The following is a 24,145-nucleotide window of genomic DNA, read 5'->3' as shown; positions in this document are numbered from 1 at the left end:
TCAAAAATTAGGTAATTGTATGTCTGGGGAACGTTCTCTGAGAACTCAAGCCTATTCCACTGATCTGAGGGTCTGTCTTTATTCCAATACCATGCTGTTTTGATAACTATTGCTTTGTAGTATAGTTTAAAGTTGGGGAAAGTAATGCCTCCCATTTTCCTTTTCCCTAGGAGTGCTTTAGCTATTCGAGGGTGTTTATTGTTCCAGATGAACTTCCTAAGTGTTTGATCCACTTCTTTGAAGAATGTCATGGGTATTTTAAAGGGGATCGCATTAAATCTGTATAATGCTTTGGGGAGTATTGCCATTTTAATGATGTTAATCCTGCCAATCCATGAGCAGGGTATGTGTTTCCATTTCTGTGTGTCCTCTCTTATTTCTTGGAGCTGGGTTTTATAGTTTTCTTTGTATAGGTCCTTACGTCTTTGGTCAAGTTGACTCCAAGATATTTGAGTTTCTGTGGCACTATTGTGAATGGGATTGCCTTCCTGACTTCCATCTCTTCCCTATCATTATTGGTGTATAAAAAGGTCATTGATTTCTGTAGGTTGATTTTGTAGGCTGCCACCTTGCTATATGAATCTATTGTTTCTAGAAGCTTTTTGGTAGAGTCTTTAGGGTTTTCTAAGTAGAGTATCATGTCCTCTGCAAACAATGAGCACTTGACTTCTTCCTTTCTTATCTGGATTCCCTTGATATCTTTTTCTTGCCTGATTGCTATAGCAAGAACTTCCAGTACTATGTTGAAGAGGAGTGGTGAGAGCGGACAGCCTTATCTTGTACCAGAATTTAGAGGAAAGGCTTTTAGTTTTTCTCCATTGAGGATAATATTTGCCATTGGCTTGTGGTAGACGGCTTCAACTAGATTCAGAAAGGTTCCTTCCATTCCCATCTTGTGAGAGTTTTGAACAAGAATGGGTGTTGGACCTTATCAAATGCTTTCTCTGCATCTATTGATATGATTATGTGATTTTTATTTTTCTTGTTGTTGATGTTGTGTATGATGTTAACACTTTTCTGAGTATAAAGTTGGTGTCATCAGATATTAATATGGCCACCCCAGTTTTTTGAGGGTGTTGTTTGCTTGGATGATTTTCCTCCAGCCTTTGATTTTGAGTCTATGTTTGTTCTGACTATTCAGATGTGTTTCTTGTAGGCAGCAGCAGGTTAGGTTCATCTTTTTGACCCATTTTGCCACTCTATGTCTTTTAATTGGTGAATTTAGTCCATTGACATTGAGGGAGATGATTGTCATAGGATTTAATGTCATCTTTGTAGATAAGTTTGCTGTGTTTGTTGGTCTTTCTTATCTTAGAGTAGACCTGTCAGTTTTTCCTTTAAGGCTGGTTTATCATCTGTGAAGTTTCTGAGCTGTTGTTTATCCATGAAGCTGTGTATTCTTCCTTCAAACCTGAACGTGAGTCGGGCTGGGTGCAGTATTCTCGGTGAGGCATTCATTTCATTCAGTCTTGTCACAATATCCCACCACTGTCTTCTGGCCTTGAGAGTTTCTTGTGACATGTCTGCTGTAAGTCTTAGGGAGCCTCCTTTGAATGTAATTTCCCTTTTTGATCTTGCTGCTTTCAGTATTCTATCTCTATCTATGGGATTTGTCATTGTAACAAGGATATGTCTTGGGGTGTTTTTCTTTGGGTCTTTTTTTTTTTTTTTTTTTTTTTGGGCCACACCCGACGGTACTCAGGGGTTACTCCTGGCTGTCTGCTCAGAAATAGCTCCTGGCAGGCACGGAGCACCATATGGGACACCGGGATTCAAACCAACCACCTTTGGTCCTGGATCAGCTGCTTGTAAGGCAAACGCCGCTGTGCTCTCTCTCTGGGCCCTCTTTGGGTCTCTTTTAGCTGTTACTCTTTGGGCATGCAGGATTTGATTGCATGTAGTCTTTAACTCTGGGAGTATCTCTTTGATGATGTCTTTGACTGTTGATTCTTCCTGGAGATCTCCTTCCTGGGTTTCTGGGACTCCAATGATTCTTACGTTGTTTCTGTTGAGTTTATCAAAGACTTCTATTTTCATCTGTTCTCATGCCTTGAGTACTTTTTCCATTGCCTGTTTGTTTGTCTTAAGGTTCTTTTCCAATTTCTTCTGTTGTGTTGAGTTTTTCTGCATCACATCTTCCAGTACTCCGATTCTCTCCTCAGCTGCTGATTCCCTGTTGGCGAGGCTATCCATTGAGGTTTTCAGTTGAGCAACCGTGTTTTTCAGATCTGTTATTTCAGTTTGGAGTTTTCTGATTTCTGTCTTTGTGTTCTTTTCAGATCGATCTATGCTTTTTTTTGAGTTCTACGAACATATTCCATATTTCTATTCTAAACTCCTTATCTGAAAGGTTAATCAGGTAGTTGGAATTTATTAGGTCATCCAAGCTTTCGTCTTCATTCCCTGTGGATGGTGTTTGCCTGCGAGATTTCCCCATTGTCACGCTTGTAGTGTGGTTTTTCCTGCGTGTTGTGGTGGGGTTCATTGGTTAGAAAGAGTGTTGCCTCTAGTTGATAGTCCTCAGAGTGAACAAAGGCACAGCAGGGTGAAGCCTCCACAGGCCAGAGACCTCAGCTTATTGGACAGCGACCCCTGCAGCCAGAATGTACTTACTCAGCAGCTTCAAAATGCAGTTTTTTGGAGGTGTGCTCCCTAGGCCTCTGAGGAAACCTTCAGGGATTCAGAAGCACAGGCAGACAGGTGTAGAAAGTTTCTCCTGAAGTCCTCAGAGTGAACAAAGGCACAGCAGGGCGGAGCCTCCACAGGCCAGAGACCTCAGCTTATTGGACAGCGACCCCCCGCAGCCAGAATGTACTTATTCAGCAGCTTCAAAATGCAGGTTTTTGGGGGTGCACTCCCTAGGCCTCTGAGGAAACCTTCGGGGATTCAGAAGCACAGGCAGACAGGCATAGAAGTAGTTTCCCCTGAAGTCCTCAGAGTCTCAGGGCTTTCTCTTGCCTCTGCACTCAAGGATCATTCCTGGAGGAGTTCAAGTAACCATATGTGCCAGGGACTGAATCCAGGAAGCTACATGCAAGGTAAATCCCTACGTGCTGTACTATCTCTCATTTTAAACTACTTACTAGCTTAAACCTTGTGATCAAGGTTCTTTTTTTTTAAACATGGCATTTCATTTAAAATCTACAACACTCCATCTCAGCACAAATAACTACTTAAAGTCTACAAAAAATTTACATATAATTAAAAAGTATTCCTCAATTCATAGGTTACTACTGAAAATGAATTATTTTATTAAAGATGAAATACAAGGTTACTAATGGTAACAATATATCATTTTATTGAAGATGAAAGACAATTTGATTAAATTCAACAACCACTCTTCATTGCAGACATCATGAAATCAAAGGCAAACCCTAGTCCTTCAAGGTGAGAATAATTGAAATTCATCAGTACCTAAGACTGAGATGATAAAACAACATTTTAAAAGTTAAGATGAAATGTGTATGTTTATGAAGTTCAAATTCTTTCTATAGGAATTTATCACCTATTTACTATACATATTATTTATAATAATATATGCTAAAACTATAAAGTGAACTTATTAAAAATGGTCATAATTTAAATCATTTGTAGTTATTAAAAATTATATGTATGACTCCTCAAAAGACTGAATAACCAGATGATATCAGGTCATTTTCCCAAATCAAAGGGAAGGTACTTTTTAGCAATTAATAGTTCTCTACCTGTAACAAAGGAGTATGAGTGTTCACTATAAGACAAATTCCTTAAATGAAACAAAAAGGGAGGTCAAGGAGAAGTAGAAAGAGAGGCATATCAGTTCTATACAAACAATTTTGTTTTTGTTTTAGGGCCACACCAGGCTATGCACAAGGGTAATTCCAGTCTCTGTACTCAGGATTCACTCCTGGTGAGCTCAGGGATTTATATAGGATGCCAGGTATCAAACCCAGCCTGGTTGTGTGGAAGTCAAAAGCCCTACCTACAGCTATTACTTAAATACCAGTCCTCTAAAATTTTAATAAACTTTATAGTAAGTAGTTTAGATATACAGTCCCATAAATTTAAGAGCTTTTTTGGAGGTTCTAGCAGGGGAGCATAGCTTTGTGAGAGCCCTCAAATGAAGAACAGTCCCTCTCTATGCAGGTAAGATCTTTTTAGGGTCCCACAGCTTTCAGGTAAATAGCATTTTTTTCCCTTGAGGGCAGTAGGCCACACCTGACTGTGCTCAGGGCTTATTCCTGGCTCTATTAAGGGATCATTACTAGTAGTGTGGGATCAGGAGCCCATATATGGTGCCAGAGATTGAACTCAGGTTGGCTGCATGCAAGACAAACAGCCCGGTGTACTCTTTCCAGCTCATAAATAGCACATTTCTTAATATAGAGATTCTTCTTGAGACTTAGCTCAATCAATGAAACACAAATCCAAGGGATTTTCTACTGAGGGAAAGTAGTAAGAATTTTATATTCTCAATATTCAAAATATAAACTGAGATAACTTAGTAAAATATCATCTTATTTCACAGGTAAAAATGTTTCCCTGATAAGTGATGACACTTATTCTTATTTCATAGCTATAAAATACCTTCTTGGGAGATATGTTTATTTATCTCTCTCTGCAACTTTTGGGGATTTGATTTTGGGCAATACCTTGCAGTGCTCACAGCTTACACCTGGCTCTGTGCTCAGGGGTCAACCCTTAGGGTATTCTGAGAATTATATGTAAAGCTGGGGATCAAAATAGAGTTGGTCACATATAAAGCAAGAACCTTAACTACTATAGTATTCCTCTGGCCCACCATCCCATTTGTTGGATGTGGTTACTAGGGCAGTAATTTTCAACCAACAGTGTAAAAAGATTAAAAACCAGTGCAAAAACAGCAAATCCATGCATTTGAAAAGACAATCTATAAGTGTGGGGTTTTGTTTTGTTTTGTTTTCATTTGTTTTTCGGCCACATTGGATGACGCTCAGGGGTTACTCCTGGCTATGCGCTCAGAAATCGCTCCTAGTTAGAGGACTATATGGGACGCCAGGGGATTAAACCGTGATCCGTCTGTCCTAGGCTAGTCTGAGCATGGCAGACACCTTACCGCTTCTGCAACCATTCCGGCTCCAAGTGTGGTTTTCAAATATGTAGGGTGTTTTGATGAGTTTTTTTGTTTTGGTTGTTTTTTTTTTTTTTTTTTTTTTTTTTTTTTTTTTTTTTTTTGGTTTTCGAGCCATACCCAGCAGCACTCAGGGGTTACTCCTGGCTCTGTCTGTGCTCAGAAATCGTTCCTGGCAGGCACAGGGGACCATATGGGATGCCGGGATTTGAACCACCATTGGTTCTGGGTTGGAAGCTTGCTATGCTATCTCTCCGGCCCCCAAATATGTGGTTTTAATGCAAATTATCTAGTAAAGCAGGCAAATGTTTTGTGATGGTGCTGTACCTCAAGAAGAGCTATCAATCTGACAATTACTGACTGGACCAATGACCTTTATCAACTGAAATAATATAAATCATGTACTTTACAATTATGCAGGTACATATACATGCATTCAGGCCCATGGTTCCAGGAGAAAGATAAAGAGCGCAAGGATTTCTGTAGCTAAGGACAAGAGTAGCCAGAAATCAAGCTTGGTAAGATTGAAGAATAATAAAACACCCCCAATGAGAATTTAAATACAAAACCATGTATTGTACTTATTATATATACTGTTAAGTTGAGAATTTAAACAGATAGCAACAAGAGGTTATTGGTTATGTGGTTCAACAATGATATTTTAATAAATGTGGGATAGTAAACATAAAATACAACTTCTCTAATCAACCAACCCAATCTTTGCTTAATGTATCATCTACCTAAAAGTGTCCATAAAAAGGAATTGAATGTATATATGCTTCTGTCTCGTATTTATTTCCAGGGAAAAGAATAAACTAAAATAAAGATACTTTACTCAGTCCAGACTTGGAGCATTTCTAGGAAAATAACAAAAACGTTCAAAGTTCTACAACAGGGCCAGAGTGATAGCACAGTAGCAGGGTGTTTGCCTTGCATGTGATTAATCCAGGATGTATGCAGGTTTGATACCCAGCATCCCTTATGGTCCCCCAGCCAGGAGCAATTTCTGAGCACAGAGTCAGAAGTAACCCCTGAGCACCACAAGGTGTGGCCCAAAAGAACAAAACAAATAAAAAGTTCTACAACAATATGACCCTACAACTCACATATTGACATGACCACATAGTATTGTGTATTTAGTGAGATGATGTGATAATGAGATAAATGTCAGTCAGAGGTTATTATTATCACTTCCAAATGAAACACATAATTTACAACAAGGCACAAGTTTAGGTTCACTCAAAATTTACAGATTTTTTTGGTGTTCTAAACTCTATTTGTGATCTCTATTGGGGGAGAGAAATCCTCCAAAGCAGTCCTCCAAGAGATCTAGGGGCCATCTTTTAGTGACACTTGACACAGGCCAGAAGATTTCATGCTAGGACCTAAAGATGCAGCACTAGGGACCACAATCTCCTGGTGGTATCTGAGGGTCTTCAGGGGCTACACTTTGCAGTGATTCTGGTGACTATGTGGTACCAGGGATAAAACTTGGGTTCTTGTGCTTATAAGCAAAGTGCCTCTGATCTGTCTCTGATCTCTACAGGCCTTGTGATCACAAGGTTTAAACACATTGTTAACCTGCATATAAGTTTGATCTGAAAGGCATTATATTTATTTGACCATCCATAGAACTTTTTTTGTGGCTCTGAGGTAACTCTCACTATCCACACACAAGACAGAAAAGACAGTAACCTTTAATAATTTCAGTTTTATCTGTTTTAAATGCTAGACACTACTCAACTCATTAAAAGGGTCTATCAAATGTGAAGTGATCCAGTAACAAAATTAAAATTTTGAAATTTGGGCAAAACCATTCTCTATAATAGTCTATTAAATTCAGCTCCTTTCAAAATGTCTTGTTTTCTAAATAGAAGAATGTGAATTCTTTGAAAACTATAGCAACCACATTATGAGTACAAAGCTGCTTAACTGACAGAATTTACAAATAAGTCTTGTAAGACAATGCTCTCCACTCAGGAAACTCACTTATATAGTAAGAGATATAAATGTGATGCATCGAAATGGGCTTTTAATAACATAGGCAATCATATCAAGAAATACCACAGTAAAAAAAAATTCCAAATTCTCAACCTTAATGTTTAACAGTGCACAGAATTTAATCTTAATGGCTCCATATAAAGATATGAAACAGGTTTCTAATTGAATGGAGCCTTGGGTATCATGCAACAAATTCCCTTAGGAAAAAAAGCTAATGCTCTTAATGTGAATGAAAACGATATATAAAAATATTATCAATAAAAAATTTGAAATTATACAATAGCTAAAGAGAAGCATGTGTTTAGATATCATTTAGATATTCGAGGTTATGAGACAACTGGTGAAAATGAAAGTTACAGAATGTGGCTATAGAAAATACAAAAGTTCTGAAGTTAGTTAACAAAAACTCCATGATAAAGCATGGCTTCCTTTGTCTTACCTGTGGAGGAGTAGGTGTTGATGTTGGTCTTCCTATGGGTGGAGTAGGATTTCTGCTGCCACCTCCAGACATAATCTCTTCTGTTATGTCTTTACCTCCCTGGTTTGGATCTCGAATTCTTATCTAAAAGGTATAATAAAAGAGCATATATACAGATGAGTATGTTGTAACTTCATACAAACATAATTAAATATGTAAACAGGGAAACCTGTCAAATATCAAAATGGATAAATATAAATCTTGATTTTAATTAAATCACAGAACCATATAGAGTAACTTGATGAAATTCAAGGTTAACAGTTCTAACACAAATAACAAGGTAATATGAGAACTGAATTTCTAGGAATAACAAAAAAAATGAGAACTGAGTTTCTAGGTCATACAAGTAAAATACCAATGTTTTCTCTTAACTGAAAAAATAATTTTACTTAGAGTGCTTAATATAAGATAAATTATAAAGTGGTTTTAGTATGTGTAAGTTTCTTAGGAGATTAGAATTTTAAAAGCCTTAAGGAGAGGGCCCTGATGGAAGGAAGTAGACACTGGTGAAGAGACTGGCCAATCTTGAAACCCAATCATGAAAAACAATAATTTCACCATGACAAATTTTTATTAAACGCCCTCAAAAAATTTAAAGGCCTTAAATGGATCTGTAACAGCATTAAAAAAATAGACATCTTGTCTTTAGGAACAGGAAAGTTTATGGTGCAAACAATCTTATATTTAAGTGTATTTTTTTTCACTGAAGTTTATTTTCTAGATGGCATAGAAACAGCCAAAAATTTAAAAATCAGGTTATGTTACTTAAAATTAGATAACGAAGACTTAGAGAAGTCTATGCACACAAATATGAAGTGACTGTTAATATATAGGCATTTTTTAATAAACAATGCAGAATTTATGTGTACTAATAAAATTACCTAGATTTTCTCACAATATTTTTGCTGAAAACCTTTCCTTTGACCAGGAAGATTATTAATACCAGGGGTTTTCTTGGTATAAATCTATTTCGAGCACAATTGTATGGTCTATTTCTTTTTGTTTGTTTGTTTCTTTGTTTTTGGGTCACACCCGGCAGCACTCAGGGGTTACTCCTGGCTCTATGCTCAGAAATCGCTCCTGGCAGGCTCAGGGAACCATATGGGATGTCGGGATCCAAACCACTGTCCTTTTGCATGCAAGGTAAACGCCTTACCTCTATGCTATCTCTCCGGACCTTTATGGTCTATTTCTAATTATTTTATTTCTTTTCCTTCAATACATCTATTATTACTGTCTTTCATGCTCATTATTTTTATTCAATTTTCTGCATTCCAAAAGCATTCTTTAGCATGTCCTGTTACAATTTGTGTAAATACAGCCTCTTCTAATAATAAATATCCAAAGTTTTGGACCTCACTAATTTTTATTTTAAATCAGAGTAATTCCACAATACTGCTATATCACTCCCAATACTTCCGATATTTGTGTAAATGAGGTAATCTTACAAAAACATCACCCAAATTTGCATTTTCTAATGGATATATGATTTTAAGATGCTACTCTACAAAATGTTCTGCAATGTGAATCTTATACTATTTATTACATTCTTAATTACTTGGACCTGCCTGATTAAACAAAGCCAAAGCCCTTGTAAGTTATTAAAAAACAAATAATTTTATATAGTCCTATTAAAATATTTTTATAGGAATTTTTTTTTTTTTTTTTTTTTTTGGTTTTTGGGCCACACCCAGGAGCACTCAGGAGTTACTCCTGGCTCTATGCTCAGAAATCACTCCTGGCAGGCTCGGGGGACCATATGTGATGCTATTGGAATTCAAACCACCATCCTTCTGCATGCAAGGCAAACACCTTACCTCCATGCTATCTCTCCGGCCCCAATTTTTACTGTTTTTTTTTTGGGGGGGGGGGTGGAGGGACACCTAGAGGCACTCAGGGGTTACTCCTGGCAGGCACAGGGGACCATATAGGATGCTGGGATTTGAACCATCTGTTTAAATCAGCTGCGTGCAAGGCAAACTTGCTTTACCACTGTGCTTTCTCTCTGGCCCCAAGGAATAAATTTTAATTTTCCTTAGTATTTTGCTCTTTTTCCTTGTTTTAGTCCTCCCCCATCAGTTCTTATTTGTATACAAATGATCACAAAAGAGGTAAACCACTAGGATATAAGAAGTGGTTTGAGTTACTTTCACTTAGTGAGGCCTTACCAACTAAATTCTCCTAGCAAACTAAGCTGAGGGACATTCAATTTTTTATTTATTTTATTTTATTTGGGGCAGGAGGCTGGGCTACAACCCGGCAGTGCTCAGGGATTACTCCTTGCTCTGTGCTCAGAAATCACTCCTGGAAGGTTCAGGGGACCATATGAAATGCCAGGGATAAAATCCAGGTCAGTCCTGAGTCGGCTACATGCAAGGCAAATACCCTACTACTAAGCTGTAACTCCAGTCCCTATTTTATTTATTTATTATGGTTTTCATTTTTGGTTACACTTGGCAGTATTATCAAGTATCCAGGCTTACTCCTGGCTTTCTGCTCAGGGATCACTCCTGGCAGGTTCAGGGAACTGTACTGGTGCTGGGAATAGAACCTGGTCCTCTGAGATCTGGCCTTACTCCTTGTTCTACAGTCCAATCTGCATATTCCATTTTAGGATAAGAAATACTGGTGTGTGGGCCCGGAGAGATAGCACATCGGTGTTTGCCTTGCAAAGCAGCCGATCCAGGACCAAAGGTGGTTGGTTCGAATCCCGGTGTCCCATATGGTCCCCTGTGCCTGCCAGGAGCTATTTCTGAGCAGACAGCCAGGAGTAACCCCTGAGCACTGCCAGGTGTGGCCCAAAAAGCAAAAACAAAAAAAAAAAAAAAAAAAAAAAAAAAACTGGTGTGCTCTACTCTAGGCTCATCCACATCCCACTGAAGGTGTCTAATTTCTCTTCATTTCCTTTCATTTTATTTCTATATCTTTTCTTTTGCTCTTTCTCTTACTCACTTACTCTCTTACTTCCAAATTCAAAAGAATAAATTATAAATTTAAATTAGAAAAATGAATACAGCATTCTTACTGTTTTTTTTTCCCTTTTGGCTGGAGGGGGCTGCTGCTGTGTAGGCACTATGATAGGTGCTGACTGGTACACTGGCTGACTTGGGTAAAAAGGTGTTCCTAAAAAATTTGCAAAAGAGAGGAATCAGTCAGTTATTCTGTCCACCATTTTAAGACTACTATGGCACTATGACTTGAATTACTTAAAAGAAGTACTGACCAGTCAAAACAAGCATTCTTCTTCATCAGCTTTGTACAAGCTTTTCTCCTACTACTGAAATAGCCCAGATACAATCCCAAACATTCATAAACACCTGTGTTTTCAGCAGCATCCAACATGAAAACAACTAAATAATTTCTGCAGACTGAAGCCAAAATTACCTTTATAAACACTAACCATATTATAGTATTGCTTTAAATGAAATTATTCTGGGTCCATGACTTGTTACAATTATTCTCAAATAAGGGACTATGAGAGTAATTTTTTTGTTCAGCCTTCACAGACAGAATATATTTGATTATTTTTTGAAGATTAGGTGGGACGGGCAGAAGGAGCAAGCTTTCCACTGAGGGTGTGCCTGTGTGTCCGTGTCAGTGCGTGAGTGTGTGTGTGTGTGTGTGTGTGTGTGTGTGTGTGTGTGTGTGTGTGTAGGTGCTGAAAAGAGGTAAACTGTTATGCACAATGCCCTCTCAGTAACAGTATTGCAAACCACAGAATCTGAAAAATGGGTGAATCCCTGGTGAAGGGATTGGTTTGGGGACATTGTGCACCTTAAACAATCATGAATAATTTTGTAATTCACAGTGATTCTTTTTTTTTAAATATATAAAGTGTTTATTAAATAAGATACATATAAATCATAGTGATTCAACAAAAAAATTAAAAAAAAATTCCCCTGGAGAAAAATTACCCTAGAAATCAATATAAAGATTAGACTAATACCCTAATGCAGAAGTAAAAGAGACAGAATAATAATTCTAAACATAAAGTTCAGATAGTAAGAATCCAGGTTTCTGATTACATCTTTCATAATAACTCTTTACTTTTGCTCTAGGTATAACCTATTACTAATTCCTTGAATATACCAATATTTTGATACTATTCATAACTTTGATATATTAACATTCATCTTCTATCTGAAATTAAATTTTTCCAATAGCCTTTTATATCCTCAATAAACCTGTTCTTATCATAATTACCATAACTATCATAATTATTATACTAGATGACTTAAAGTAGCAATGGTGAGAGTCAATTTTGATGAGTCAATTTGGATATCTTGATGGTAGAGATAAAGATTTGTTGGTAGACTAGATGTAATTGTAAGAATTAAATAAGCCAGGGAAAACTTCAGTTTGTCTTACTACATGGGAAAAAGGAAATGCTAATTTGAAGTACTTTTTTAGTTATTATAAAACAACAGGAGAAAAAGTTTTAGGTAAAAATTAGTTCTATTTGGAATATATAAAGTTTAAGATAAAAATCAGATCTTCAAATACAGAAAACAGGAAAGAAATTTGGAATTAGAGAATAGGTACCCAATTTGAAATAAATACATTATAGAAAATATTCAAACTGCAAGATTGTCGGATTCAGGACATTACATTTTTTTAAATCCCAGAAACAAAACCTTATGTCACACAGTATTTGTTTAAAGAATACAGATATGAAGAAAACTCAGCTTAGAAGATAAAAAAAGAAAACTAAGATAGTAGTAGTTGAATTGAAGTATTGAATAGCTTAATAATGGACTTAAAACATTTCAAAGTTCAGATAACAATTAAGATTTACTGAAGTAGAATTCATTGATGATCTTATGTTGTTTACGTAGAGTATAGGGCACGTTTGAATATGCATCCTGATTAGGGTGTTTCAATACTAAGTGAATGAAAGGAAATGAAGTGAATACAAACTTCTTTAAAGTTTTGCTATGAAGTTAAAAAAAAAAAATTAGGAAGTAAGCAGTATGCCTGCATGCTGGTAGAATCAGTTCAGCACATGGAGAGGCAAAAATAGAGAAGGAAAGAAAATATAATAGCTCTCTAAATCCATAGATAGTGAAGTCTAAGTTGAAGATTAAAAACTGGTCCTGTGTAGGGGTAAGGATAATTGAGCCATGGTGACAGGAAGGAAAGAAATATGAATGTTGCTGACTCTAACAGGTAAAGTTATTGGTATACTGATAATCGTTGGTTCTACCATCACCAGCATTATCATCGCCACCATCGCAATGTAATTTTCAGATAAATATACCTTAGAAATATCATGATCTGCAGGAACAGAATATTTTTTGTTTGTTTTTGGTTTTGTGGATCACACCTGGCAGCGCTCAGAGGTTACTCCTGGCTCTATGCTCAGAAATCGCTCTTGGCAGGCTCGGGGGACTATATAGATGCTGGGATTCAAACCACCATCCTTTAGCATGCAAGGCAAATGCCCTACCTCCATGCTATCTCTCCAGCCCCAGGAACAGAATTCTTATATAGCAGTCAAATTTACTGTGTCAGATTTGGAAAGATCTAGATGGGACATGCTTAAGATTTCAGTAAGTATAATGTAAAAAGAAAAAGAAACCACTCCAAGTCCACTGTAGTTATCCTCTAATAGTAATAAAATTATTCTCAAAGTTGAGTTAAATTAGTAATTCTTCCTTTACTATATCACTAGTTTCAAATTTCAGAACAGGGGCCAGAGCAATAACAAAGCAGTAAGGCGCTTGAATTGCATGCGGCCAACATAGGATGAACGCCCGGTTCGAATCCCAGCATCCCATATGGTCCCCCCAGCCTGCCAGCAGTGACTTTTGAGGGTAGAATCAGGAATAACCCCTGAACACCACCAGATGTGACCCCAAAAATAAAAAAAAAATCAAATTTCAGAACACCTCTAAAATTGGCATTAAATGCAATGCCAGTAATACAATATAATGATATTGTCATACATGACTATTAAGCTAAATAAAAAAAATCCAAAAGTGAACCATTCTTTAAAACAAAAGAAAAGAAGCTGGAGAGGTGTTACAGGCATTCACATGCTTGACCTGCATGAATCAAACCTCAGTTCCATCCCCAATATTGGTTTTTTTTTTTTTTTTTTTTTTTTTTTTGTGGTTTTTGGGTCACACCCGGCAGTGCTCAGGGGTTACTCCTGGCTCCATGCTCAGAAATTGCTCCTGGCAGGCACGGGGGACCATATGGGACGCTGGGATTCGAACCGATGACCTCTTGCATGAAAGGCAAACGCCTTACCTCCATGCTATCTCTCTAGCCCCCCCAATATTGTTAAGCAAAGTGATTGGAGCAAGGACTGAGTAAAACCTAGCAGGATAAAACTTAGCACTGACAGATATGGCCAAAAAGTTTAAAAATCTTGAAAGGCAGGGAAATAAGCTCAAACATTTCACAGAATTGAATTCAGAGTCTCACACATCTAAGGCAAAGTATACTATCAATAAAACATCTCTCATCTCAAAGCCTTTAATTTTTAAAAGAAAAGATAAATATAGGGCCCGGAGAGATAGCACAGTGGCGTTTGCCTTGCAAGCAGCCGATCCAGGACCAAAGGTGGTTGGTTCGAATCCCGGTGTCCCATATGGTCCCCCGTGCCTGCCAGGAGCTATTTCTGAGCAGACAGCCAGGAGTAACCCCTGAGCACCGCCAGGTGTGGCTCAAAAACCCAAAAAAAAAAAAAAAAAAGATAAATATAGTAAATATTGAAAATATAGTAAATAGGGGGCCGGAGAGATAGCATGGAGGTAAGGCGTTTGCCTTTCATGCAGGAGGTCATTGGTTCGAATCCTGGCGCCCCATATGGTCCCCCGTGCCTGCCTGGAGCAATTTCTGAGCCTGGAGCCAGGAATAACCCCTGAGCACTCCCGGGTGTGACCCAAAAACCACAAAAAAAAAAAAAGAAAATATAGTAAATATTAGCTCCTGTAAATATTACAGGAGTAAATGTTAGCATGCCAGAATAAATTAGAGAGCTAAAGAGAAAAACTAAGAACTCTGAAGATTGGTGAGGTTTTGTTTGTTTGGGTTTTTTTTTGGTGGGGGAGGAGGAGAGATTGGGCTATACCCATCGGTACTCATGTATCACCCCTAGTTCTGCACTCAGAAATCAGTCCTGGCAGGCAGACTTGGGGTACAATATGGATACTGGGGATTAAGCCCACATTGGCCACATGCAAGACAAATGCTCTACCCACTGTGCTATCGCTCTGGCTCCTAAGAACTCTGAAGAAAAGAATATTTGACTCACCAACTCCAGCATTATGGACAGAAGAACAAAGTAAAAAATTAATTCCTTAGCCAATTCATCAACCAGAAGTTTCTAGGGCTTAGAGAATATTCCTGTACCCGTACAAAGAATAAAAATCACTTATTCATCACCCACTTATTTCTTTTGTTTATTTTGTTTTGGAGCCATACCAGTAGGACTAAGTATTTACTCCTGGCTCTGAACTCAAGCATTAGCATGTCAGGACTTGGGGACTATATAAAATGTGAAGGATTGAATCCAAGTCATGTGTGTGCAAGGAAGGCATCCTACCAATTTACTGTTTCTCTGGCCCTTCGCCCACTCCTTTTATTTTGGTGGGGGAACCCTGGGAGTAACTTCCAGTAATACTTGCCCAAGGACTGACAGTTCAGTGTTAGGATCCAAGGAGGTGATGCAGCCGTGGCCCAACAATGACAGGAAGCACGAAGGGCACCCTTGGCAGTGCTTGGGGTTTATGGGTTGACACCAGCAATGCTGGGGGTGAGGGAACAGGAGTAGGATCTGGTACCAGGATCCAACTGGAATCAGGCACAGGCCCTGTACTAGCACTCCTACAGTACCTTGGTCCTACCCATTTTGAATCTGAACTGAAGATTTGGACAAGATCGTATTAGAGGAAAGTAGAGGCAATGAGAAACTGGAAGTAGAAATACATGAGAAGGGACACCTCTAAAAAAAAAATAAGAGCAATGCGCATGGTTCTTAGACCTTAAAACCAGGACAGTTGCTCCTAGGTGGTATAATTGTTAGTTAAACCAAAATAGCTATACTAATCATAAGAAGTATGGTATTAGAATCTTCTAATACTGATAAAAGCACATTCTACATACACACATGTATATAGTCTGTCGGTTTGTTGTTACTGTTTTTTAAAGCAGGCAGTGTTCAGAGGTTATTCCTGGCTCTATGCTCAGGAGCAATACTGGGCAGTGCTTAGGGAAGAATATGTGGTACTGGAGATTCAAATTGCAATCAGAAGCATGCAAGGCAAGCACCTGAAACCTTGTGCTAATTCTCCAACCCATATATTTTTTTAGACAACTAGGTTATTTCCTCATAAAAATGACTTCCAGATCATTTTTTAAATCTTAAGAAAAATGAAAATAGTGTTTTAATTTATGTCGTAAACTGCATGATAGCTAATGGATTTGTCAAAGAATTTTGTGGAAGAGAAATATTATTTCATGATAAAAGCATACATCAATAGAATCTAAGAATTAAAAATCAATGTGCTGATTTGTTTGCAAAACTGAATAAGCATGGTTTATATGTAATTTATAATATTAAAAATATAAGTCAATAAAACATTTCCCTACAAATCAACCAATTTATACTGTTCTAACATATATGGCAATTGTAATATTTTGAGATGCTGGAAGAATTTAGAGCCACACCTGGTGATACTCAGGATGTATCAGGCTCAGTCTCTGTGCTCAGGAAACATATGTGATGTCTGGGATCAATACTATCTTTCCGACCCTTACATCAGCAATATAAAAGAGCAGTAATCCTGAGCGATAAACAACACACTTAAAATAAGAATGTAAATGACATTTTCTCAGTCTAAAAATCATTTAAATAACCTGCAAATAAGGAACAGATTATAATTCCTAAGACACCATTCAAAATGATTTTGTAAATTAGAAGAGCAAGTACTTGGCAAATATGGGAAAGGGAAATAGTGTAAATCTTGTAGTATTTATTCTGATCATTTCCTATTATAATTCTTCCATCAAGAAATTGTATATAATACCAACAGTCAATTTTATACTTGCTCCATTTTTCATACATACCATAAGCACTGGGAAAGTCTCCAGGTCCTGGACCAGGATAAAAAGGACCTGGCCCCGGTGGTTGAACTGGATACTGCTGTGGGGGGCCAACATAAGGCGGCCCACTATGCCGGTACTAGAAGAGATAAATTATAGTCATTTATAGATAACAAAAGATAATTTATTAAGGAAAATTAAAATTTTCTGTGTGAGAGAACAATTTAAATAAAGTAGAACCACTTTGTTATTACATTTTAAAAACACCTGCTTGCCATGAAGCTATAATAAGGATGAAAAGAACTGTATATCTTGGGCCCGAAGAGATAGCACAGTGGCGTTTGCCTTGCAAGCAGCCGATCCAGGACCAAAGGTGGTTGGTTCGAATCCCGGTGTCCCATATGGTCCCCCGTGCCTGCCAGGAGCTATTTCTGAACAGACAGCCAGGAGTAACCCCTGAGCACCGCTGGGTGTGACCCAAAAACAAAACAAAAAAAAAAACAAAAAAAAAAAAGAAAAGAACTGTATATCTTGAGTAAAGCCATTCAGCAGACCCTGGTCAGATTTGTCTTTTGGTGGAGAAAAGGGAGTGGCAGCCACACCCAGCAGTGCTCAGCTTACTCCTGGCTCTGCACTCAGGAAGTCACTCTTGGTAGGGATTGGAGGCATGTGGTACTGGGAATAGAATCTGGGTCAGTTCCATGTAGGACAAGTGCCATAAACCCTGTGTTATCTCTCTTGGCCCCAAGACTAGGTCTATTTTAAGTTGGGGGGAGGGGGGAGGAAAGGAAAAGACTAGGAGATTAAAAAAATAATAGCCTCCCAATTCTTACCACAGGCTGTGTTCTTTACACTGACTGAATAGAAAGAGGTACAGTAAATGTACCCCATATACACCTCAACCCAGGCCCTTTGCCTGGTCTGTATTGTGAATTGGGGGACAAAAATAAATAAATAAATAAATAAATAAATAAATAAATGAATAAATGAATAAATGAATAAATAAATAAATAATCTCACAAAATTTTCAAGAGGTAGTGAAGTGCCTCCTTATAATATGAAAATGACAAAACTACTAGACTATGTTTCACACTACATTGAAACCAATGTAATCATTATCCACCTTTTCTATTCTCTCTGATAAGAGACCAATTCCCACTGTACTGTTGGACTAGATTGACCTGAAAGATACGTTACCTGTGGTATACAGTACTGAGGACCCTGGGGCACTGGGTACGGCATGGGCAGATGGTTAACCATCATGATGTGCTGATTGGCTTGATACACGGCGGTGGGTGTCTGTGCACCGGGACGAATGGAAGGGCTGCTGTTTGGGATAGTAGCTCTAGGAGGCTGTATTTGAGGCCTCTGGAAAAACTGGAGAAGGGAGAAAAATAGTTTGTCTTTTTTTCCCAAAAGGAATACATAAACCTCACTATTAAGCTTTCCCCAATTTTCCCACTATTAAAAACCTTATCAAGGTAGAATTAGAAATAAAATATACATAAAGTGAAACAGAACTCTTCTTATACTTGACAATATTTAAATTTTTTCACACTAGTTTTGATAAATGCAGTCATACATTTGAAAACAGTATTTAAAAGACTGTTTAAAATACATTTAAAATAAAGTCTCAAATAAAAATTAAAATGAGGGGGGAAATGTCTTAACTAATGTAAACTAAATCACATCGGAACTTTTAATTTTAAAATATATAACATATAAACAAAAGAAATAGTGCAGGCTCGAAAGATAATACAGGGTAGGGCAGTTGTCTTGCATATGGCTGATCTGGGTTTGATACTCAGCATCCCATATGGTAACCCAACCCGCAGAGGAGTAATTCTGAGTGCAGAGCCAGGAATAACCCTAAGCACTGCTAGGTGTGGCCTCACAACAAAACAAAACAAAACAAAGTACTCTCTTTTCTTTTGCTTCTCCACTGTTGTCTCTTTAAATGCTCTTCTGCTTCATCTTAAACACGTGGCTTACGATTAATATTTCAAAGTAGTCCCCAAAAATTATTACTCAAGTCTAAGTGACTTAAGTCACTTAAAATATTTAAAAGATAAAGAAATTCATCCAAATATAAAATTTTAATCTCAGTCTATCAGGGACAAGTTTAAATGAAAACTATCTGTAGGGTTTTTTACATACTGATTATAAAATGACGTGAAGTGTTTTCTCTTTTATAAAAAAAATGTGGCAAAAAAAAGTGGCAATTCTACACCAAATTAAACCCAACTTTGCCTGAAAATTGTGCAATAAAAGTGTAGAATCTAGAATAGTCTGGAATCTCTCAAACAGCAAACAGCATCTATGTTTATTTTTGATTCTTACCACAGGCTTACATGTCTTAAACAACAATTAAAGTTTTCACACTAGAAAATACCTGTCATTTTCATACATGTATAAAATCCATGTAAACAATCAGTAAACAATCTCATTATAATATAAGAATATAGAATTATGAAAGAGACCATGCAGTACCAGGAGTTTTTTACCTGAATGGGTCTGAATCCTCCCTTCAATTATGAAGCAAGAAAGCAGCAGGAAATAGAAAGAAAGCCAATGGAAAAGCTTATAGAGCAATAGAAAGGGATAGAATATAGCATGCAGGCTCAACAAAGTATCATTCTATTTGGGTATTTGTAATAATAGGAGAAGAAGGAAGATTAGAAAATAAGAATGCCAACTCTTCACTTGAGAATTCAAGGTCTTGTGGAATTGGAGAATGAAATCAGATTTAATCAAAAATTAACAATCTAGTAGCAATTATATCCTAATTGTACCCATATATTATAAAACCATCTCCAAAGGAAGTACTTGTTTAGTGGAACATTTAATTGGATAAACTGATTCTTATTCTTCGATCTCACTATAATGCCTGAAGTGTTTTGAGGAGGCAGGCTCAATTATGCTGACTTACTCTCCTAAGCTGTGAGCTCAGGGATCACTCCTGGTGTGGCCTGGGAAGTTATATGTGGTATGAGGGAGCAAACCTGGGTTGGCCATGTGCAAGGTAACCACTGTTTCTGCTGTACACTATCCTTCTGGTCCCCTGGCGCCTATTACATGATTTGACACTAGCTTTTTCTTTCTTTCTTTCTTTTCTTTTTTTGGTTATTTTTGGGTCACACCCGGCTGTGCTCAGGGGTTACTCCTGGCTCTGTACTCAGAAATCACTCTTGGCAGGCTCCGGGGATCATATGGGATACCAGGATCCGAACCACTGTCTGTACTGGATCGGCTGCGTGTAAGGTAAACGCCCTACCACTGTGCTATTTCTCAGGCCCCTAGCTATTTCATTTTGATATGATCCACCTTCCACCTTGAAAAGAAGTCAACATAATTAGTATCATTTATTACTATTTTTTATTTTTATTAAACCACTGTGAGATGCAGACACAAAAGTTGTTCACAGTTGAATTTCACTCATACAATGTTTTAATATCTGTCCCTTCACCAGCGTACATTTCCTTCCACCATTTCCCCCAGTTTCCCTCCTGCCCTACCCCCTCCAGCCTACCTCTCCATTTGTTGTTTTAAAGGTTGCAAACCTACGAAATACCTAAACTCTTCAATATATCTCAGGTTCACTATGGCACTCAATTGTCCTTTCAACTAACTGGACATAGAGAAGTCATTTATAGCTTTAAATGGAAAAATATATTAGTAACTTAATAATGTAGCTCAAATTGTAAATTCTTCCTCCTGAGTTGTCTCAAAGATCTAGAAATGAGTGCTACTATTGATCTAAAGAAAGATAAAATTGAGCTTTGAACTTTGGGTCCATTCAGATCTTACCCCATCATATTCTTACATGCCAGACTACATACTAGTGGTAGGCAAGTAACCTCTAATCCCTCTAATCTAGTATTGAATTAGAAGAACTGTAACTCAGTGTCAATGTACGTCATTCAGCTTCCAGCCCATTCAGCACATTCTCATACATCAAAGATAGCCCATGGCAAGAGAATATAATCAATGGTGGAACCAGATGAGGAAGGCCCCAGAAATGATGAAGATGAAACGAAGCACAAGAGGTAAAGTAGGAAACAGCAGAAAATGAACTAATCGACAACAGCGGCAATAGTCTTGCTATTTCACCTAATGGTCTTGGTAAAAATAACAGGATTTTGTGTCTGCTGTAAGCAGAATGTCAACCCAGTAAACTTTCTACTTTAGACTTCACTTCTGTTAATTATATAGAAGATACTTCATTTATATGACTAGTAAACACATTTCAGGAATAAACTTAAGCAATTTTAGGATGGAGTGATAGTACAGTTGGCAGGTGTTTGCCTTGCATGTGGCCAACTCGGGTTCAATCTTCAGCATCTCATAGGATACCACAAGCACTGCCAGGAGAATTCCTAAGTGCAGAACCAGAAGTAATCCCTGAGCACTGCTGTGTGATTCCCCCTAAAAAAAAACCCTCCAAAATAAATAAATTTAAGTACTTTTATAATTGACTTAATAATGTATCAGAAACCATAAGATTAGTCTCAAAGAGAGGAGAGTCAGTCATGTGTTCAACTTACTGAGCCTTACTAGGTGCTACACAAAGTAAATGGAAAGATTAATCTCGAACCAGGGCAAATGCTCAAGAGGCTGGTGCATATGTTTTGCATTCTGGAGCCCCTGGCACTACATGGACCCCAGAACACTGGTGCAACCCCCAAGCACTGAGCTGAGAGCCCCTGCACACTGTGATATGACCCCAAAACAAACAAAAATAGTAATCTTAATAAATCCTTTTCCAGCAACTCTAGATGACAGAGAAGACAGAGAGATTAACAAAGGATATAGGAAAGGCCAAAGCAAAAGGACAGTGGGCAGAGAACTTGCCTTACAGACAGCTGACCTAGTGGGTATTCCCACTAGGAATAACTCCTAAGCATTGCCAGATGAGGCCCCAAAATATCCAATTTTTGTTTTAATATATCATCTAATATTATCACCACCACATTTTATCAACATACTTATAGCCTAAAGAAACAAAGCAGTATTGGGTGGTATGGAGCTATTACTCATGTAGAGCAAAAAGAAATATAGGTAGAGTTTCCCCACAATATTAAGTTTACTATGTGTGAATATTTTTCTCACGTAAATATTTCCAAATGGTCTGTTCAGATTTTAACTAGTTCATCCAAAATAAATGAGGTGGCATTTCATTCAAGGAGGTTTCTTAAGTGTAAGAATTTTCTTCAACCATTTTTGAAAGAGAAAACTGTATTTGTAATGACAGTTATATATTGACATGCAGTCAGTAAAATAAACTGGTTGTCTGTAAGTGCAATCCTTCATACAAACTATGACTTCAATTTGATGTTATGCAGGAAAATAGGCATGTTAAATGCAACGAAGATCTATATATAAACTAGTTACCAGGTACTCTTCTAAAATCTACATGTATTTTCTATCCTACCCTCCTCTTAAAGAACCTCTAGAAGCAGGTACTATTATTAACACCCCTAATATATCTTTTTTTTTTAATGTTCTTTTTCTTGGGGGGGGGGGGCCCACACCCGGCGGTGCTCAAGGGTTACTCCTGGCTGTCTGCTCAGAAATAGCTTCTGGCAGGCACAGGGGACCATATGGGAACGAACCAACCACCTTTGGTCGCAAACGCCGCTGTACTATCTCTCCGGGCCCAATACCCCTAATGTAACTTACGGAGAAAATAAGGTTTCCAGTAATAAGATAAAGGTCTCCCATGGTAATTTAGACACAGTTAGGTTCTCAAAGTATATTTACAATGGCTACCTATTCGAACCTCTTACAAAATGTAATCCCCTATATTTTCAAATAAGTATTATATGAAGAAATATTTATAAATGTTGAAAAGATGTGGATGACACATTCTTTAACCATAATTCATTCCTAGGAAAAAATTGCTACCCATCACATATTTCTTAAAATTCATGTTTATCATTCAGAACACATTTGCAAATTCCTTCTGCCTATAAGACTAGTCCTTTTATTTTTTTTAAATATGGAACGCTTCACGAATTTGTGTGTCATCCTTGCACAGAGGCCATGCTAATCTTCTCTGTATTGTTCCAATTTTAGTATATGTGCTGCCAATGCGAGCACAAGACTAGTTCTGTCTTTTGAAAAACAATTAGAATTTGTATACTTGGTACTCAGTAAAACATTTAATCAGCATACTTTATCCCAACTTCATTGCCTTGCACATGGCTCACACACATTTGGTTCTCTGGCATCCCATATGGTCCCCCGAGCTCCGCCAGGAATGACCCCTTAAGCATCGCCGGATGTGGTCAAAAAACAAAATGACATCCCTAAAATATTAATCATCTGGGCTGGAGAAAGAGTTCAATAAGCTGGAACATATGCTTTGTATGCATGTGGTCCAGGTCTCATTCCCGACACTGATATTTGGGTACCATGAGGAACTACCCATAAGTACTGAGCTGGAAAAATCTCTAAGCATTGCCAGGGACAAAATCCAAATAACAATGATCAGAAATTCTTAGAAAACCATCTATCACTTTAATGAAAGTATGAACTGCCTATTTAGTCGCATACATTCCTACTACTACATGGGCCAAAAAAGTATTGAGTACTCCTGAGTCTGCAAAGCAATTAAAAAACAATGAAAAAGTTTGTTCCCACGCCACCATTCAGCTCACTGGTAGCTTTGCAAATCTAAGGCCTGGGTTTGGTTCTTAGTACTATCAATAAAACACAAAAAACCTGAATACTCAAATCCAAAAGTATACTATTTTTTTTTTTTGGAAATCTCTCTTTTTGCAGTATGAAGTTAGCCAACTAAAAGGATAAATTATCATATTCGTACTCACTAATTAGCTCAGTATTTTCAAAAATTCCCAGTGCACTTGGGGGAAAAAATCATAGTTTTAGGACTTTCTGAAGAGTTTACAATGGGGTAAGCAGTAAAAGAGTCCTCATAATGAAATAGTCAATGAAGAATATATCGCTTATAAAGAAATAGCATAATTAAACATTCTGCTGATTCATAACTTATAAACCTTGTTATTCTCATTTTTTCTGTGTTTTCCTGCATGTGGTCAATATCACATAAATTAAGTTTCACAATAAATTAGGACTTTTATTTTTTCCTCTCAGCTATATCAATTTTATTTTAATCCATCTTTATTTAAGCATCATGATTACAAGCATGTTTGTAGTTGGGTTTTACTTAAAAAAAAAAAAAAAAAGAACACAACCCCCTTCACCAGTGCAACATTCCTATCACCGATGCCCTCCATCTCCCTTCTTCCCTACCTCTTGCCTGTATTCAAAACAGACCTTCTATTTCTCTCACTCACTACCATTGTCATAGTTGTCAGTGTAGTTATTTCTTTTGTTTTGTTTTGTTTTTGGGCCACACCCAGCGGTGCTCAGTGGATACTCCTGGCTGTCTGCTCAGAAATCGCTCTTGGCAGGCACGGGGGACCATATGGAACACCGGGATTCGAACCAACCACCTTTGGTCCTGGATCAGCTGCTTGCAAGGCAAATGCCGCTGTGCTATC

At 37.6% G+C, this 24,145-nt stretch overlaps 1 protein-coding gene and 2 non-coding genes across 17 annotated transcripts in view; 1 reads left to right on the top strand and 2 right to left on the bottom strand.

Annotated features, from left to right (window-relative positions):
* Positions 1 to 24,145, bottom strand: part of EIF4G3 (eukaryotic translation initiation factor 4 gamma 3) — a 311,452-nt gene that overhangs the window by 160,052 nt on the left and 127,255 nt on the right. For 9 of the 15 annotated variants that reach the window (XM_049771938.1, XM_049771940.1, XM_049771941.1 and 6 more), the window contains 5 exons: positions 19,124 to 19,144; positions 17,817 to 17,996; positions 16,644 to 16,758; positions 10,594 to 10,691; positions 7,530 to 7,652 (listed from right to left, as the gene is read on the bottom strand). In XM_049771938.1, the coding sequence (XP_049627895.1) occupies positions 7,530 to 7,652; positions 10,594 to 10,691; positions 16,644 to 16,758; positions 17,817 to 17,996; positions 19,124 to 19,144 (537 nt within the window). The remainder of the gene's footprint in view (positions 1 to 7,529; positions 7,653 to 10,593; positions 10,692 to 16,643; positions 16,759 to 17,816; positions 17,997 to 19,123; positions 19,145 to 24,145) is intronic. The other 6 variants (XM_049771951.1, XM_049771952.1, XM_049771944.1 and 3 more) reach the window with 1 other exon arrangement.
* On the top strand, positions 17,436 to 17,565 carry LOC126007856 (small nucleolar RNA SNORA51). The gene has a single exon (XR_007495334.1). It is a non-coding gene; the product is annotated as a small nucleolar RNA SNORA51 (small nucleolar RNA).
* LOC126008433 (U6 spliceosomal RNA) lies at positions 22,612 to 22,718 on the bottom strand. Its single transcript, XR_007495764.1, has one exon. It is a non-coding gene; the product is annotated as a U6 spliceosomal RNA (small nuclear RNA).

Source organism: Suncus etruscus, chromosome 4 (genome assembly GCF_024139225.1).
Source record: "Suncus etruscus isolate mSunEtr1 chromosome 4, mSunEtr1.pri.cur, whole genome shotgun sequence".
Lineage (NCBI taxonomy): Eukaryota > Metazoa > Chordata > Mammalia > Eulipotyphla > Soricidae > Suncus > Suncus etruscus.
Note: the sequence above shows the minus strand (reverse complement) of the source record. Positions and strands in the feature narration are given on the sequence as shown.